This window comes from Engystomops pustulosus, chromosome 1 (genome assembly GCF_040894005.1).
Source record: "Engystomops pustulosus chromosome 1, aEngPut4.maternal, whole genome shotgun sequence".
In the NCBI taxonomy this organism is placed as follows: Eukaryota; Metazoa; Chordata; class Amphibia; order Anura; family Leptodactylidae; genus Engystomops; species Engystomops pustulosus.
Window position 1 is genome coordinate 139,494,888 of NC_092411.1, and position 19,519 is coordinate 139,514,406.

At 40.0% G+C, this 19,519-nt stretch overlaps 1 protein-coding gene across 1 annotated transcript in view; it reads left to right on the forward strand.

Moving 5' to 3' along the window:
- Positions 1-19,519, forward strand: part of TDRD7 (tudor domain containing 7) — a 32,595-nt gene that overhangs the window by 9,744 nt on the left and 3,332 nt on the right. Inside the window, exons 2-14 of the mRNA XM_072154623.1 lie at positions 1,545-1,762; positions 2,567-2,708; positions 4,230-4,443; positions 6,025-6,110; positions 7,669-7,877; positions 8,617-9,197; positions 9,599-9,785; positions 10,741-10,852; positions 13,791-13,993; positions 15,630-15,764; positions 16,717-16,803; positions 17,679-17,813; positions 18,299-18,409. Coding sequence (XP_072010724.1) covers positions 1,550-1,762; positions 2,567-2,708; positions 4,230-4,443; positions 6,025-6,110; positions 7,669-7,877; positions 8,617-9,197; positions 9,599-9,785; positions 10,741-10,852; positions 13,791-13,993; positions 15,630-15,764; positions 16,717-16,803; positions 17,679-17,813; positions 18,299-18,409 — 2,415 coding nt within the window. The 5' untranslated portion in view covers positions 1,545-1,549. The remainder of the gene's footprint in view (positions 1-1,544; positions 1,763-2,566; positions 2,709-4,229; positions 4,444-6,024; positions 6,111-7,668; positions 7,878-8,616; positions 9,198-9,598; positions 9,786-10,740; positions 10,853-13,790; positions 13,994-15,629; positions 15,765-16,716; positions 16,804-17,678; positions 17,814-18,298; positions 18,410-19,519) is intronic.

The window sequence follows — 19,519 nt, forward strand, 5'->3', positions numbered from 1 at the left end:
TATCACTGAGGAGAGGAGGAAGTATGCTCTGCCAGCAGGTGGCGCTGACTCTCCCTTACAATTCAGTGCTTAGAAGCGGTCAAACTACAGGCAGATGCTATGAGAAACCTGTGAGAAGAATTGGGTCTGAATTTAACCCCTCTTTCCTACTTCCTGTACTACTCTTTTGCTCTCACACTAAGCCCAAGTCCTTTCACCTTCTGCATCATCATTCATTACCAACAATGTGCGGTTTCAGATGAGCAGTGAACCGATTACTTCATTGTTCAGGATAGGATTCCAAGTATTGTGCTTATGGTACATCTTCTCCACTGTGATCATGACTATATTTTGGCGCTGCTGTTTCTCTGGAAAGCAGGGACTTTTTGTATTGTAAATCTACAAGATGCATGTCACATCCCGGAGACTATTAAACTGGTTCACATCTAATATATGAAAAAATGTTCTCTAATGTAAGCGGACAGATAAATTTCTATACTCTACAGCAGTGGTGGCGAACCTATGGTACGCGGGCCAGAGGCGGCACTCGGAGGCATTTCTGTGGACACCCAGGCCTTCACCCCAGCACAGAATTTGCTAGAAGTGACTCAAGCCTTCCTCCTGCAATCCAAGACCCATGGCTGTCTTGGATCGAATGAGGAAAGCTTGAGTGCTACTCTCAGTGCTATTTTAAACTGACATCTCCTTGGCTGTAAGGACTACACAAGAAGCGAGAAGGTGTGGACACAGACGGATTATAATTGGAGCTCCTGCTCTGGGTCCCCTGATTCTTCCTCTTCAGGGGACCCTGGAAGGAAGCTATAATCCAGATTTCTCCATTTTCTTTCTATTGTATTTGTGTCCTCAGGTAGCAAATATGGTTGAAACTTGTGATACAACTGGGATCAATAGGTTACTGCTTTAATTGTCATGTTGGTACTTTGCGACACAAACGTAGGTAGTAGGTTGTAGGTTGGGCACTCTGTCTCCAAAAGGTTCGCCATCACTGGTCTAGAGGGTCCCTCTCGACAGAGATCCCATTGGCCTCTTTCATTTTGTCTGTGCTTTTATAATAGCAATTGGGTCATGGGCTGTACTTTGGTTTAGGGGCCTTCAAAAGGTAATATGTTATATTATATAAAGGGGTTTTCCCTTGAAAGTTAACTTGCTGATCAGTCATGCGCAGCCGTCTGCTCCATTAATCTCAGGGAGTGACGAAGGGTCCGACGGAGGTACCTGGAACCCCTCATTCTCGTGATTTTCGGGGGTTTCATCACTGAGACCCCTATCAGCAAGTTATTTAATTCTAAGATAAAACAAGTTAAAGAAATCGCTTTCCATGTAGGATTTTTTTTTTTTTTTTTCTTTTTTCAATTTTGTGCTCCTCTTCGAGTACAAAATACTTTTCAAAAATGCTAAGAGGAGTATTTTCAGTCTGCTGAAAAAATAATTTATTGCGACCTCTGATGGCGATACACACGTTCTGTGACCACTTGTTTTCTAATTTCATACTGTAATGGGTTTTTGTTCAAAGATGTTAGTTTTTTCTTTTTGTTTTTCTTTAGCAAAAATGTTGGAACCAGAAAAGGAGCTTGTTGCCAAAATGCTGAGAGCAGTCTTGCAGTCCAACAAAAATGGTGTAGCTTTGCATCGTGTTCAAAATGAATATAAGGCTCTCACTGGAGAATGGATTCCTTTTAAAGAAATGGGATTTCACACACTGGATGCATTCCTTAAAGCTATTCCAACTGTTGTAAGGATGGATATTGGCCGAACTGGCGAGGTAATGTGCATTGGTACACTGTATACATTGTACATCATTCAGTGTGATGCCATGATTGTTATGTTGTTCAACTTCAATGGGAACCACCTTTATAGCACTTAAAGTTGATGAACAATATCCATAGATCCAGGGGACACTACGTTACAGGTAGTAGAGCTCTAGACCAGATCCAATGGCTTACGATGTAAGCACCGATTTGCATACATCTGGTCTATGCAGAGGACTCGGGACAGGAACACACTGCCCCTCCATCCTCACCTGGCGTGGAAGTGGTGTAAAGGGGGAAATTTGTTAAATTCCTGGAAGTTTGCAAGATAAACTGTTGTGAAAGCCCAGATAATTGAGCCCTCTGTTTTTATTAATCTGATTATATGGTTTTTGCTTTCATTCATGGGTGTTCACCTATGGGTGCACATATAGCGCACATGCTGTTGGTATTGAGTAGGACATGAACACCACTGCCAGGCACGGCCCCCATTTAACATGGGCCCTAACATTGTAACATTTTATGTTTGCCCTATTTGTCAGTCATATATATGCACAGTATTTTGGGGTACTGCCTTTTAGTACACCTGTATATTGTTCAAATGAAGGTGAGTGAGGCAGCGCTTCCGTGAAAAAAAGATCTTTATTCACCCAAGGTGCACCTTGGGTGAATAACCCCACAGTGCTCCCTCACTTACTTTCATTTGGATTTCATATTCTCTTTCCTGTGAGCCAGGTCAGCTGAGGCTTCCACCCTCCCATTTGTGTTACAGACCCTTTAGACTTTAATAGTGTGAGGTTTTTTCCCTTGTTTTCCAGGTAACATGCCATGCTGTGGTGTGCAAGGAAACTGCCCAGATTGCAGAACTTGTTGCACGCCAAAGAAGCTCAAAGAAGAAATCGGGTGGTCAAGTAAACTGCCACATGAGATTAAAATATTCTGCCCCAATAACACATATTGGTAAATAACTTCTGTACCATTTACAATTACTATAACAGAAGAATACTTTCCTGCTGTACTGTGATGGTGATTTATACAAAGCTCATCCATGTGCTGCATGAGAAAAACCACAGTGTCAATTATTGCAAGGTTTTACCCATAGGCCTCTTTCACACAAGCGTATGCTTGCCTGAACATACAGCCACGTGTTGTAGAGGTGGAGGGATGAGCGCTGCTAAAGGCATGGTCCCTGGCCGTACATACAGGAAAAGATAGAGTATGCTCTATCTCTTTCCTGTGGATCGTACGGTGAAACACGTGTGTGTGGTCACCAAACTTCGGCAGGAAGCCATAGGCTTCTATGGGGACCATTTCCGGGCCAATATCAGTCTCTCTTGCACGTTGGGATGCAAAATACAAACTGGCAATTTTGTGGTAGGGTGGTACTGTAATGAAATGCAAAATTATAGCCAATGCGTTGTTTAAGCAGTTTGCCTTTTGGGTCAAATCAGGTTATATCAAAACACTGTTGTTGAACTCAGTTGAGCTGGAGGGTTTATCCCCATCTGTATTTTAAGGGTTTTGGGGTTTTGTTTTTTTGTTTTGTTTTTTTTGCACAGAGATACATAAGGAGTCCTTTTTTTGCAGGACAGGATTATGTTTTCATTATTACCACTGAATAAAAAGTGATCAAAAGGGGTCTCATAGTCCCTAATATTTCACGTGTGGCAAAATGCCAAAAAAATTGCATATCGGACATTTTGGGTGCTATTTACTGTTATAGGATTCACTCCCTGGAAATAACAATTTTTTATGTTGATAGATTGGGTGTCTTGGGATGTCGATACCCACTTTTTTTTTTTTTTTTTAGTTTTTTTTTTTTTTAATATCGGTTCTGTGGAAGGGGAATTTTTTTTGTTTCTTTCATTTTTTACTACTTCTTTTCTGTACATTCCTACCATGTATTGCAATACTACAGTATTGCATTATATGGAAAATTTGCATGTGAGCGCTTTTCATATAGGTAGTTTGTCAGGCACATCTAGCCTCCACCCCACCCATCCCAAACCAAAGGTCCTACTTCATTTACTGTAGTGAGTTGCTCTGCATGTTGATATTGAAATTAGTCAGTGACTCTTCTGAGTTGTAAATGAACTCCACAGTCTGCACTCCATAATCTAGCATTGAAAACATCATCTCATCTTGGAAAAAATGACAACACACATATGTGCATTGAGTCAGATGGGTGGTCCTGAGCGGAGTTGGGCTGAAACACCCCCTTCCTTCTCTGTCCTCTGGTAAACACAGGAGGATAGAGGCAGATGGGGAAGGGGATATGGCAGTATGACTTGGCTCAGGAACACTGCCTGACTCAAGATGTGCCTGCCAGGTCCCCTTTAGTGGCATCATGGCAGACATGCATCTTGTAACGAGTTAAGGGGTTAGCGGTGCCTTGAATTGGCTTTACTTTTTCAGTTAAATAAACCAGTAGAATTAAATTTGGCATTCGTATACCAATTTAAACTAGCTTTTTTGTTATAGGAACGCCTAAAGCCATGCTTCGAAAACCAGGTTTTTCACCACAGCAAGACAGAGTTGTAAGGAGACCCATACCTTTGGGTACGAAAGGAAAGGGTAATGTTTGGAGTGGCAGGCCATTGACTGATTTAACTCCTACACATGCTGCTCCTGTTTATGGATCTGGACTAGCTCGAGAGGTTCAGATGCAGAGGTACCCAGCTATTACTAACCCACGGTGAGAACATTCTTTTAAGTAAATGGAGTATTGGATTATTTGGGCTTTATTAATTTGTTGCATTTACAAGCATGGGGTCCAAATCCAAGGGAAATAGAATACAAATATACATATTCTAAAGCCAAGGAGACAAACAATGAGCAGGGTGCTGGATCCTCCACCTATGAACTTCGGGGTGTGTTTACATGTTCAGTTTTTTAGAAGCACCAGTTTTTTTTAGTAGTAGCACCTCGCAATTATATCTCAACACCCATTATGATCCACACAGCTTTGAAAACCACATCTGAAAACTGAAGAGCATTAAGTTTCCCCTGAAACTGGACAAACACCAACGGGAGTTTCTTTGGATCTTCCCCAGATTTCTACTTTTGCATTGTAAAGTTTAAAAGCTATGGCATGTCGGATGTAGCACATAACATTACTCCCAGTTGGGTATGCATTAGCCAGTTAAATGAAGTTCAAGGACGGCTAGACTGTGACCTAGCAGCAGAAAAAGAAATAACTAGATGGTTACTTGGTTTTCACAAAGATACAAATTTCTCCTTTGAAGATTTTCTAATGTAATAAAAAAGTGCTTAATTTTTTTATTCCCCTGTCGCTGCAACCTCCTGAGCCATGGTAAACTGGCTGCAGTGGTAACTCTGTGCTGACAAGATGTGACCACTACAGTCATTGAGTTCCCTGATGTTCAGCTGCCTTTCATGGTAGGAAAGTGAGGATGTGGCCTCTTAATTGTTCAGGACTGGTATAAGAAACCTAGCAAAGATTTCGGTGTATTGAACGGGCTTATAAATTCCCTAGACCTTAATCTAAATACACATCTGTGAGACGTGCTGGAAAAACCAGTCTGATTCCTTTCACCTCACAAATGCTGCTTATGTCCTTTGTCACATACCACAAGACACCCTCATTGTACTGGTGAAGCTGGCACAAGCAGATGGTATTAATGTTAGAGTAGATCAGTGTATTGCTTGATTATGAGAATAATAAGCAGGTGCAACTAATAAGAGACCTGTACAATATCTGAATGATTGTTCAGTGTCAGATATCGAATTCTGTCTAATTTAGTGTAGTGTATGGCTGGCTATGTATCTGTAGAGTTAAACAATCCACACGTGCTTCAGTAGCAGTTTTATTTTTCCGTTTAGCTGATGCATGTCTAACTAGCGATCTGGCTTGGCATGCATATTTGCTAAATCCGTCTGTTTTCTGCTTTGTTTTTGTCACATCTGATAACAAAGATAACTACCATGCTTTTATTGTCAATTTCGTGTGGTAATCCCTATGGAAAAATTTGTGGCGATCTGTTAGTTATCATTGAAAGAAAATGAATACAAAGTGAATGGATGTGCAGTCTCTCACAAAGAGAGAGTTAAATTGTAATGGGTCAACACAACATTAGAAATAAAATGCACACTAAAGCTGCCACGTCATCTTCTTCACAATGCAGTCTGTCAGTCTAACTTCTGGAATATGGCCTGTTTTCTAGGTGGAAATTTAGTAAGCACAATAATCGAGGCATTACATTTTTATCAAAAATAGGGATTTAACTTTATTTTTTTTTTTTTCTGCTACACACAGGCTTGAAAAGAAAGTAAGTCTTCCACCCAGATTTCAAAAAGAAGTCCACCAATATAGCGTACCTCCCCCACCCACAGACTCTAATGGTAAGAAGCTTATTAGTTAGAGGTCTGTACTTTTTCCAACTTTGTAAGCAAGTAACAAATACATTTTCCTGGATGAGACAAGGAAAACATTGCCTCTTTTAGCTACATTGTTAGGCAGCTGTCTTACCATTAAGCCTGACTTTCAAGAAGTCTAATTACATGATGCGGGGTTAAAGTCAAGCAAGTTTATCTATTCCAGAAGAAACAGATTTCCAACTGTAGACAGCACTGTTTCTATGTCTTTGCATCTTGTCAGTACAGTGAAGGGAACTGGCTTAGGTGAGTGAGTCTTTTGACTAGGTTAAGTAGTAAGAGTTCTCCTTACTGAGACTTTTCACATGCTTGCAAGCCGAGCATGATTGGTAAACTTGTAGCCATTGACGTTCCACTGGGAAATATGTTTTCCGGGATGGGATAAGGAAAACTTGCTCACTTCCCGACTCTAGCTTCTTGAAAGTCAAGCTTGAAGTTACAAGGTAGGCAATGTTTTCCAGTGAAGTGTCAATGGCTACAAGTCTTCACACTTGGCCATCTCTTGTTGAACTACATTTTGATAATGATTGCAGGTGGGAAAGGATCCTTCTGTCTCATTAGCATAATTTTTAATTGGTTAGTCGTATAGGACTATGGCTCTTCCCTATCATGTCATCACAGGTCCTGTTATCTAGTTTAGGAGATAGGAGTGACTACTCTTACACCACCATACACAGTTGAAGACCTTTTTAATAGCTGAAAACAGGCTCCCTGTTAAAGGGCACCTACCACCACGATTCTACCTATAAAGGTAAGGCTAATCCTTACGTCCCGGCTATCCTTTTGTAAACTTTAATGTCTTTATATGCTAATTTTTTTAAGCGGCTACTGGGGCGTGGAGTAGCCAAACATGAGGCTACTAGTCGCGGCTATTCCACGCCCCAGTAGCCTCGTTCCTCCGCCTACCATGTAATCTTCGGTGCGCAGTTGGCATGCGCAGAACGCAGGCCATCGGGGTGCGCGGCCGTAGCTCCGAGGCCGGCTCTACTGCGCATGCGCAGAACCCCGGGTACTCGGTCGAGAGCGCGCAGCTACGAGGAGCTGCACGCCGAAGATTACCTGGTAGGCGGAGGAACGAGGCTACTGGGGCGTGGAGTAGCCGCGACTAGTAGCCTCACGTCCGGCTACTCCACGCCCCAGGTGCCGCTTAAAAAAATTTGCATATAAAGACATTAAAGTTTACAAAAGGATAGCCGGGACGTAAGGATTAGCCCAAAAAGGGCTATCCTTACGTCCCATTCATCCACCTACCACCCGTTCTTCCTTTATAAGTAGAATCGTGGTGGTAGGTCCCCTTTAAAGGAAAATCAACCACTTTTCATATTTTTCTCAAATATGTAAAGCAATGCCCCAATTAATTAAAAAAAAAAAACATAATAAAAAGTTGGTTTTCTTGGTGACAAATACCAACTTGTAAACTTCCATTATGGGCAGAAAGCGGCCAAAGCACAATTGTCAGGTATACTACAACCAGCTTTCTACTATAATAAATATAAAACAGAACTGTACTATTGGTCTATTTCAGCAAATGAGACCCAATCTGGCAAAGCCCCTCTGCTTGGCAGTTTCCATCCCAACCTGTCCATAATTCAGAGCAACTTGCGTGATCTGTTCATGAAGCACAGCAATGGTATTCCTTTCTCCAAGCTGCCAAGTGTGTACAGGGAGACCTTCAAACATGATCTTGGTAACGAAGTGATAAGACAAATTATTAATTGGAGTCACATATGTACGGTAAGTAGCAGCAGTTGTTGCTATAACTTTAAACATGATTTCACATTGTTTAATTTACACTGTGCACAGTGTAATTCTACTCCTTACAAGAAATCTGTTTGTATGAAACAAAGGGTAGCCTCTTATTCTTATTATATACTCTCCTCTATGAAGTATTGATTTAATTAGATTTTTAGCCTTTTTTTTTTTTTTTTTTTTTTCAACATGTGGTTGATAAATTGCCCACCTTCTATAATTTTGCCAGTTGTGTGTTTTTTTTTAATTTTTTTCTATAATATGCAATAAACCCTTCATTACATGAGTTGTCTTATGTGGTCATCTATCTTTAATGTGTTTCCGTTTTCCACAAAGTTGTATGTAGAATATTACCAATAGAGACTAGTTTGTCCTCCTTAAAGGGGTATGGTATTCCAGTTTTATATGGTATGCCAATCTGATTTGTTTTATGGGAAGTTTATGCAGTTTTCCAATACTTTGTTTATCACTTCCTCATGGTTTGCAAGGTTTCTGCTTGGTATCATTCTTTAGGAAGCTTTTGTTAATGACATGATGCAAACTATTTAAATGACCGTAAGCCAAGATCTGGAAAATTAACAACGTATGTAGATATAAATACATATATTTCATGTATACATGTAAACTGGTAAAATAGTAATAACCTTGTGCTGAGCTGAGTTAAAAGCACATCTATGAATGAAGAGTTTTGGCATAAACAGACTAATAGCCTTTGTTCTTTCAGGTACAGAACCTTACAAGCAATGGCCGCACAGAAGTTATTTTATATTCTTCCACTAAAAAGCCACAGATGCCTCAAAGGATTGTCCAGCCACAAAACAACAATCAGGTTAAACCAAATGCCATTGCTGGCCAGGCAAAGCCTGCATCAACCATTAAACAAACTGTAAACGCAATACCTCATTCTGAGCTTAAGCAAAAGATTTCTGAACTTTTGACCCACTATTGCACCGGTCTTTGGTTACACGCACTCCCTAAAGTCTTTGAGGACACGTTCAAAATTAAATTTCCATCTGATGTACTGAACATGGATGTCCTTACTGAAATATCCAGCGTGGATGTTATTTGCGAAAACCCATTAAAAGCAATTCTTTATCCAAAGACCCCTCAAAGCGGAGGACAGAATCAGAGTCTTTTGGTCACTAACAACGGTCAGAAACGGGATGATGAGCTGTCTTCAATGGAACAGTCAGAAGAGGAGGAGCTGGATACAGATTTGACTCCCCCACCACTGGTTATTCCTACAGAGGCTTCACCCTCTGTTCTTGTAGTTGAATTAAATAACACAGAGGAAGTTCTCATACGGTGAGTACCCCTTATTGTATCAGTTGTGATGGCAGTGGAACATTGGTACATGTACTCAAAGTAAGAGGGTGTGGTCACATGTGGCACTTGAGAAACTCAATGCAAGAGCACAGGGGCGCGCCTCAGTCCAATAAAGCAAGACGCTGGGTGCTGGTTACCGATCACATGCATTTCCACGGAAGCGCATATTCATTTAGGCTGAGGCCCCTCCCTCGCGTTTCTAACTCGCGTTTCTAACCACAATACAAGCCCCTTGTGACCGCAAGCTTAACTTTCCACCAAGCTTTTTGGGTTAGGAGGTTCTTTAAGATGTTTCAAACACAAAGATGTATTATCATGAGTTGTGAAATCTGCAAGAGACACTAGTGGAATTGGATGTATTTTTTTTTTTTCTTCATTAGTTGTGTCGGTAAAGACTACTCTGCTGCGCAAGAGCTTATGGAAGATGAAATGAAGGAGTTTTACAGCACGCATGCATCACCTGTGAAACTGCGCTCCTTAAAGGAGGGACAACTTGTGGCTTGTAAAGCAGAAGAAGAGACATGGCTTCGGGCTCAGATACAGTCTGTGGAGGAAAATAGAATGAAGGTATTTCATACTACTCTTTACTAAAGATATATATGGGTGTGTAGGAGAATTCCATAGCAATAGTCATATATTACCTGATTAGACGCATCGGACACAGAGTATGTTTTATATATCATTATTTGTAGCAGATTATTATGTGTGATCTTTAAAGAGGACCTGTCACTTGTAAAAACGGCACTAGGAGCTGCTTACCAAAATAAGGTACACTGCTCCAATAACACTAGTAGACACTGCCGCACTATACAATAGAAACGCCGGATCGCACTGTAAGCAGTCGGGCGTATTCATGAAGGGGGGGTCCGGAGCGCTGCCTCTTCCCGGATCGCCCCACCCGCTCCATAGGCCGGCAGTGACTGCCGAGCTTCACCACCAGTCACCCCCCCCCCCCCCTAATCCCGCCCCTCATGAATACGCCGGAATGCATACACATTAGTCCGGCGGTTCTATTGTACATCGCGGCAATGTAACAGTGCTACATCTGTTGTAGAACTTGAGTAAGCAGCTCCTAGTGCTGTTTTCAAAGGTGACAGGCATAGAAATCTTTAGATAACCTATTATTGTGCCATGATTGACTGTTGTCAATAACCATGATTAAGATCACTGTGATGAAACCCGTTAGTTGTTCACGTTTGTTCATTTGTTTACTTGTGTGGTGCCATTGTTTTGTGAAAACTAATAAAATATTCATCTTGTCCTATGTAGAGCTGGATGCAACTATCTATTGAAAAATTGCTTGTTGGTACATACTACTGTATCCTAGTGTAACAAAAGGCAAATTGTTACAAAGGATGCCTGTTTCCACTGGCCACTTGGACCCCATTACAGCCGCTATGTTTGTAGTAATGACCCACATGGCAAGATGGTGAAAGCATCAGAGTCTGTCATAGGCACCTAGCTTTGCATGTAAGCTTGTGCACGGCAGAAAGTTAATGAGGTCATCACCTTATTTTTGCAGGTGTTATACGTAGACTATGGATTCAGCGAATTTGTGGATGGCAGCAAAGTTTGCCGGCTAAGCAAACAATTTTACAATCTTCCTTTTCAGGCTGCAAAATGCAGACTAGCAGGTAGGTTTTTGTTTTGGAAATCCAGTTTGCCTTCTCATACCTTTTTGTTATCTTTCTTTCAGGGACTCTCAGTGAGATTCTCATAGTGGTGTCTTCATACAGTCAAAATTGTATTGTTTAACCCCTTAAGGACGCAGCCATTTTACAGCTTAAGGCTCAGCCCCATTTTTTGGATTCTGACTTGCGTCACTTTATATGGTTATAACTTTTGAACACTGTTACTTATCAAAGCGATTCTGAGATAGTTTTTTTTTCTCCACATGTTGTACTTCATTTTAGTGGTAAATGTTGGCTGATAAGTTTTGCGTTTATTTTCCAAAAAAAGAAAAAATTATGAATTTTTTGAAAAATCTCACTTTTTTGAAATTCAAAATCATTACATTTTCAGGTAGATAGATTTACCACCTAAATAAGTTGCTGCATAACATTTCCCATGTGTCTACTTTACATTTTCATAATTTTTGAAATGTCTGGATAATATATTTTGATGTCGCTCGGCTTACAAATCGAATAGCGATTTTCCGTATTTTCAGAATTTACTCTTTTGCGGATAAATACAGTTTTGAATGAAATGTTACATATTTAGTATCGAAACCCTCGTATATAATCAACCCATTTTCAAATCTGCACCCCTCAAACTATCAGAAACAGCCTTTAGGAAGATTGTTAACCCCTTGAGATCTTCATAGTAATTGAATCAAAATGGCGGTGAAATTTAGATTGGTCAAATTGTTCCAGTTATATGCTCATTTAGCCCTAAAATTTACACATTTCCAAAAGATAAAAATAGAAAACCCACCATACAATTTGTTCTGCAATTTCTCCCGAGTGCAGAGACCCCCCACATGTGGCCGTTACTTGTTTTATGGGTACACAGCGAGGCGCAGAATGGAAGGAGGGACCTGCAGCTGCCAGGATTTTAGTTTCCTCTTTGGTCCCTTTTGTAGGCTATAAAATTTTGCTTTTTTGTTATTGGGGCCATGTGCTGGCATTTTTTTTTTGCGGGATGAGATGCCATTTTGGGGTTGGTATCACCTATTGTTGAAAATTTAGGAACTCGTTTTTTGAGGATATGAGTAGAAAAGCATCAATTCTCTACTGGATTTTTGACTTTTTTTTTTTCGTGTTCACCGTTTAGCCTAATAATCATGTTAGCTTTATTCTATGGGACGATACGATTACGGGGATACCAGACTTGAATATATTTTCTTACATTTTACTAAATTTGTCAAATAAAACCGTAATGTGGGAAAAAATCTATAATTTTTGCATTGCCGTCTTCCAAGTGGCATAACATTTTTACTTTTTTTACTTGGGAGCTGGTTGATGGCTTGTTTTTTGTGGGACATGCTGTACTTTGCAGCAGTATCATTATGGAGTACATATGTTTTTTTGATCACTTTTGATGGCATTTTTTGTAAGATTGAATAGGTAAAAATGTTAATTTTTGGTGGGTTTTCAATAGTTTTTTTTAACGGCGTTCATCGTACGGGTTCAATAATGATTTACTTGTATTCTACGGGTTGTTAGGGACGCGGTGATACTATATATGTGGGGTTTTTGTTATGATTTAAACTTTTTTGGGGTTATATGTCTCTTTATATGTTATGGGGCTTATGGGCATTTTTATTGATTTATTACTTTATTTTTTATTGAATAACTTTTTTTTTTTTACTTTTTCACTTTTTCCACCATGGGAAATGACCAAGCAATCATCTGATTGCTTGTTCATGATAATACTCTGCAATAATCATGTATTGCAGGGTATTATCAGTGTTAGCCTATGCACTTGCATAGGCTGGCACTATGCCAGTAAGATGACGTCACAGATGCCATCTTACTGGCAGTGCCTGCAGGCTGTGCTGGGGACCAGATCGGACCCCAGCACTTCCATAGCAGCGATCGGTGCCCCCCGAAAACTGTTCGGGGGGGGGGCGATCGTGGGGGAAAGACCCCCCAGAGACATGTTAGATGCCCAGAGACATGTTACACTGGGGTGCCGGCTATTAGTTACTAATAGCCGGCACCCCGTGTTTCCCGATGCCAGTTCGGCTCTGATCCAGAGCCGAGCCGGCATAAGCGCCGTGTCAGATATATCCGCCACTGAGCGCTAAGTCACTGCGCTCCGTGGCGGATCTCTCCGACACGGAGCGTGAAGGGGTTAAGAAATGAAAAATTTATTATGAAATTAGGCTGCTTATGAGGGAGGGGGCAGTGTGGCTCATGGGGGGGGGGGACCAGCATGGCACCTGGACGTGAATCTTTCTTTCTTTTTTTTTTTTTTATAAAAAGGCCCACCATGTCTGTCGCCCAAAGGGCTTACTTAAACGTGTAGCAGGCCCTCCTGGTGATTAAAAGGTCATACAGTTCCCAAAATGGTAGCTATGAAAATGTCAGCTCATACCATAAAAATTACACCTTTTTACACAACTCCCTTTCATTTTTTAAAACCTGATATCCACATGAACGCACAGACCCAAAGAATGCATGTGTTGTCATTTGGAGCACACGGTGAAAGCCGTAAAACTGTGTCCACAAAAAAATCATGCAAAAGGGTTTTTCTACAATTTAATTTGTATTTTTTTCCCCCAGCTTTCCAGTACACGGCATGGAAAATTAAACACCTTCACTAGGAAGTAAAGTTTGTTAAGCAGAAAACAGGCCCTTTTAAAGCTGCATATAGGGAAAATTTGTAAAAAAAAAAAAAATAAATAAATATAATAAATCTGGTCCTTTCCTTTTTAATTCTGTAGTATAATGTTACACCTTCTTTTGGTTGGTTTAGTTTATGCCACTTTGTGTAATAGTATTTGGGTAGCTAATGGCCATGGCTACCAACAGTGACACAATCAATTGTGAAAATTGACAGATTTAGAATATATTGGCTGTGCATTATAACAATATTTTTTTGGCATATGTATCCAAAATTATTTGAAAGGTTTGGAAGCATTCTGTGATGACCCAGTTCTTGTGAAAGCTGTGGAGGTGAAAGCCTGTGGTAAAATTCTTGCTGTTGAGATTCTACAGAAGGCAGAGAAGCCCCTGGTTATTCTCTATGACACATCGGGGGATGACGACGTCAACATAAACGCTGTGTGTCTTCGGGAGCTGTGGGATAATTCTTTGCGTGTACAGTTAAAGGTAAAGCTGCCTAGTTTTACAGCAATAATGTTCAAGATTTCAGCACAGTAAAAATATCTCGTTTTTAACTTTTTCCCTCATTTTACGGTGCGATGTGAATGGATTATACATGCAGGAGGGGCCCCAAAGAATAAAAGTTATGGCTAGAGAATGTAGCGCCACAAAAGTTGCAGTACCAAATAACTACACACATATTCCGTATCGAAATGGCAACATGTTTAAAATTGCTGCTTTTTTATAATATATGTTCATCCGCTCACTACAATGTATAGTAAAAATTATTTAAATCATAACTGTAAAATTACTGACAAAAAATAGGGTTAGAATAGCTGGAGAGAGCCTTTGATAACAATTCCAACAATACCTGTATCCTGCTTCTGGCTGCTTTCTAGCCTGACATATATCTGGTATATATATAATTAGATTCAAATTCAGCTCATTCTGAAGTGGGTGGGCACTTCCTGAAGCCAGAAGAGGAGAGCATGTTTGTAATTGGCTGATCTGAAGCATGTGACTCATCAGATGCTTGTGACTTCACTGAAGGTCTTTTGCATCAAAGTGAGTACTTTCATATGAGCCAGGCCATGTGATGAGTCACATGCTGGGGACATCACTACAGGCCCTACAGACCATCTCAACAAGCCTCCTGTCATCTCTAGCTGTACTATACGGTTTCCCATGGCAACTAGAAAACATGGCAAATAGAGAGAAAAAAGGTAAAACTTCTGCTAGCAGCTTAACACCTGCAGATGGCTAATTGTGGTAAACTAGAGAATTGCTTATTTTTGCTTAGTGCAGAGTCAGGCAAAAGTTTTTATACTTTACTGTTGTACTTTAACCGGAACATAAAACCATTAAAGAGGACCTGTCACACTTACTAAAGCAGCTCTTAGTACTACAACAGTCCCAGCAGGGTTACACTACTAGAGTTATCAGAAACCTCCGATAACCTTCACAGACACTGCCACGCTACAGTAGAAACACCTGACCTCTCTCAAAGCGTATTCATGAGGGGGCGGTGGCTGCCTATGGAGTGTGCGGGGCAGTCCAGGGAAGAGACAGCACCAGCGTTTCTAGTGTACTTCGCTGCAGTGTCTGCTAGCGTTTATCGGAGGTTTCCGATAAATCTAGCATTGTAACACTGCTGGGACTGTTGCAGCACTAGGAGCTGCTTACCTTAGTGGTGCCGTTTTTAAGGGTGACGGGTCCTTTTTAAACACTACAACTGGTCCTACAAGAAACAACACTTCATATGACAAGGATGATGACAATTGGGGGAGAAAACCCAGGTCACAGAGGAGCTAGAGTAGCCATTTTTGCTCATTAGCATAATTTTAGTTGAATTTAGAAGGAAGGCCATGGATAACAAATATAAGAAGATTAACACAGTCACAGAGCCTGGATCTATGAGTGTCCCTGGTTTATCATGTATGATTTTGCTGGTTGATTTCCTTTTAAGGTTTCTGTTATGGAAAGTTAATGCTTTGGTTCTGAATTTGCTGATTTTAATGTTGCTTATTAAGAATTGTAAATGTTAGTGTGTTTTACACTTGGATATTACCTCTGAATTAGATGTCCCCCGTGTTTTGCCAGGACAGCATTTTCTTAATGGTTATTAATTTCTTATATTTTTCAGGTCAATGCTTCCTGTTCAAATGTGATTGTGACCAATGTTTGTTCTGATGGAACATTGTTTTGTCAGGTCCCGTCAAAAGGTCTGACTAAGCTCAACGAGACGCTATGTAAAATTGAAGCTGAATTTAATTCAAAGGTATGCTACATTTTTATGCTTTTGGCACAAGCTTAATTTATTCTGTATACTACATAATTTTGTTGAACCTTGCATCTTAAATGCTTTGTGCCACATGCATCAAGATTTTAAGACGCTGAAACACCTAGTACAAAAAAAAAGGTGTGGACGTGAAAAGGGTGTGATTTTGCAGGTAATGGGGTATGCACCAAAAATTTTGCAAATGCAGCAGAAATGTTGGCTTTTTTATTTATTTATTTTTTTTATTGGCCAACTTAAAGAAGCGGATGTCTGGAAAGTCATAATATGTCAAATCTACAATGCATCATAAAACTGTAGTCTAATTTTCTACATTTTATCACAATGTCCAAAGATTAGTGTGTGTGTTTCAAGTTAGAAATTGTATAGGTGGAGTTAAAGCAGCAAAGAACAAGACACAAATGGGGAAATGTTTTATGCCAGCAACACACTAAATAAATATACTGTATTAGCCGACCCAAATATAGGCCCCTAATTTTCCCACAAAAAACTGGGAAACACCATTGACTCGAATATAAGCCTTGGCAGGTCCTTGTGACTTTCCGGCGCACAAGCTGTGACGTTAGCCACTGCTGACATCAGATTGCTCTGCAGCCGGCGGGCACAGACCTGCCGGTGCGGGACCTGGGGGTGGGCTGGGGGGTTGTTGGAAAGGTGAGTAAGCACATTGGTGTTAGGCTGTGTTTGCATCTGTTTTATGGCTCCCATTTATAACCAAAGGTATGGAGTTCTCTGATCAGTCATACAATGTATAACCACTGAGTTTGATGGACCCCATTGACTTGTAATGAATAGAATAGTGTTGCATTTTGGGCTATTTTCCTGTGAAATCTAAGGTTGTTTAAGATTAATCATTTAGATGTCTATCCTTGTTTTGTTTTGCCTATTTCAGCTTGAAAAGTTATTAAATCCTTTCTTCCCTCCTGTTTTCCAGACTGTTACTTCTGATATATTTGTATCGCTTCCATTCTGTGGGAAAATTTGCCTCTCCCACAGCAAGGGTAAATGGGCACGTGTGGAGGTATGGATACTATTGAATATGCCTATGCAGTTTAGATAACATTACTAAAATGGTTGAATATGAGACTTGGGAGTGTATGCATATCCATAGGATTCATCATAATACCATGTGGGTAGAAGTGCTCTCTGAGACCCCCACATCATTAGAACAGAAAAAGCTCCCCTTACCTGAATGGTCTTCATGCAGTGAGTCCACCATCAATACCTATAGGAAAGGGATGACATGGAGGTCAATTGACTAATGTCACCCCTCTGGTATTTGAGATACTCTATAGACTTTATTACGTTTGAGTGCCATCCCCCCTATTGAAAGGAATGGATATCTGTTGAAATGTTAGTAACACACAGGCACAGAGGTTGCATCATTGCCTATATAGGCAGTTTTACGCTTTGAAACTTTCCATGCGTATAACTTTGCATGAGATTTGTCCCCACTTTGAAGAAGCAATAGGCAGAGCAATACTGCTGTTGCTTGATACATCAAACAATAAACTTGCAGGTAAAGAGCGAGCTCCCATACCATGGGGGAGATTTATCAGAAATCAAAACTGCTTCTGTTACCCGTAAACCAAACAGCTCAGCTTTAATATTATAAACAGGTGTGGGAACCTGAAAGCTGAGTTTGGATTGGTTGCCATGGGCCATGCTCTCACACTTCTGATAAATCTACCCCATCATGGATCAATTGTATAGCTGCTGAGGGAAAGCAGAGATAAGAAATAAGTCTGAAATTAACTCCATCCTGCCTAATTTTTACTCTGCGTTTAAAAAATAGTGCGACCTCTGATCCTATAGTTAAACGTATACAGTGCATGCTGCATTAGTTTGTTTTACTGGGTTAAGATTAACAACTGTTTGCATTTTATTTCTTAATAGATAACAAGTGTCCACAGTAGTCGAGCTTTAGATGTTCAGTTTCTTGATTCTGGAACAATTGCGTCAGTGAAGGTGTCTGAGCTGAGAGAAATTCCATTTCCTTTCCTAAGAGATTTGATCTCAATTCCACCTCAGGTAACAGTCTATTAAAAAAGTAAAATGATAGTGCCTAAACCACTATGTAATACACTACTCTGCTGTCACAAGGAGAAGGCAAATATTAACAAATCTGTCCTGGCGCCATATTGTCTACACAGAATGGAATTGTAGCGATACAGAGCTGAAATCAGCACGGGATCCACAAATAAAACCAGCACTTCGGAAACCAGCCAGTTAACTAGTAACTACTGGAGAGCAAAACTAGGCACAAGAGGGTGCCCTGGCCTGCGTATTATAATCAAATTAAACTTAAAAATAAATGGCATCTATATAAAGTACTACTAATCTGGCTTTGCGCAAAGACCCTAAATGTTGGGTTCTCAAAAGGTTTTCAATGTTATCTGTGACTATAACCTTGATGGCCTATCCTTAGTGGTTAAATATAACAAGTTATTTTACTGACCACTGACAATTCTGCCTTGTTAAACCTGGCTTTAAATAGATATTTTTTTGGTCTGTAGGCCACAAGGTGCTGCCTTGCTGATCTTCCACTTAATATTGGCATGTGGACACCGGATGCAGTCCTCTGGCTCCGAAACACAGTATTGAACTGTTCTGAATGTAGTCTAAAGGTAAGGTTTTATTCAAATTTTATTTAAAGAGCACAGTCTTGGGGGAAAAAAGGGATTCCTTTCCTGCTTGGCTCTGAAGCCGGCAGACGTAATAATAACATCACTTATTTCGGCTTCAGCGTACACCCGTGTTTTGGGTTTTTTTTTGTACTGAAGGTTTTAATTCAAAAATATGGTTTCAATTAATTTCAATAAGGTAATTTTAATTATTTTTACCATAAGTGTGTTGGAAGCGGGGTAGTTTATAAACTCTCTATTTTACTGGAAAAGGTGGGGGTTGTTTTATACACAGAAAAATCCGGTGTATATATAAAAAAAAAAAAAAAAAAAACATTTTGTGGAAGCACAAGTATCTAATTCAGCATGTTTTCTTGCAACCCATTTATTTAACCCCTTAACGACTTGGCCTTTTTTAGTTTTTTCACTTCCATTTTTCACACCCCACCTTCAAAAATCTATAACTTTTTTATTTTTCCACATAAAGAGCTCTGTTATGGCTTATTTTCTGCGTAACAAATTGCACTTCGTAGTGACGGTATTTAATGTTCCATGGCGCGTACTGGGAAGCGGGAAAAAAATTCCAAATGCAGTGAAAATGGTGAAAAAACACATTTGCGACGTTTTCTTGTGGGCTTGGATTTTACAGCTTTCACTGTGTGCCCCAAATGACATGTCTACTTTATTCTTTGGGTTGCTACGATCACAGGGATACCACATTTGTACAGGTTTTATAATGTTTTCATACATTTAAAAAAATTCAAACCTCCTGTACAAAAATTTTTTTTTTGATTTTGTCATCTTCTGGCGCTAATAACTTTTTCATACTTTGGTGTACGAAGCTGTGGGTGGTGTCATTTTTTGCGACTTTTGATGGCGTTTTCATTGCTATCATTGTTAGGACTGTGCTACCTTTTGATCACTTTTTATTAATTTTTTTATATTTTCCAAAATGGCAAAAAAATGTCATTTTTGACTTTGGACGCTATTTTCCGTTACGGGGTTAAACGCAGTGAAAAACCGTTATTATATTTTGATAGATCGGACATTTTCGGACGCGGTGATACCTAATGTGTTTATGATTTTTACTGTTTATTAATATTAATATCAGTT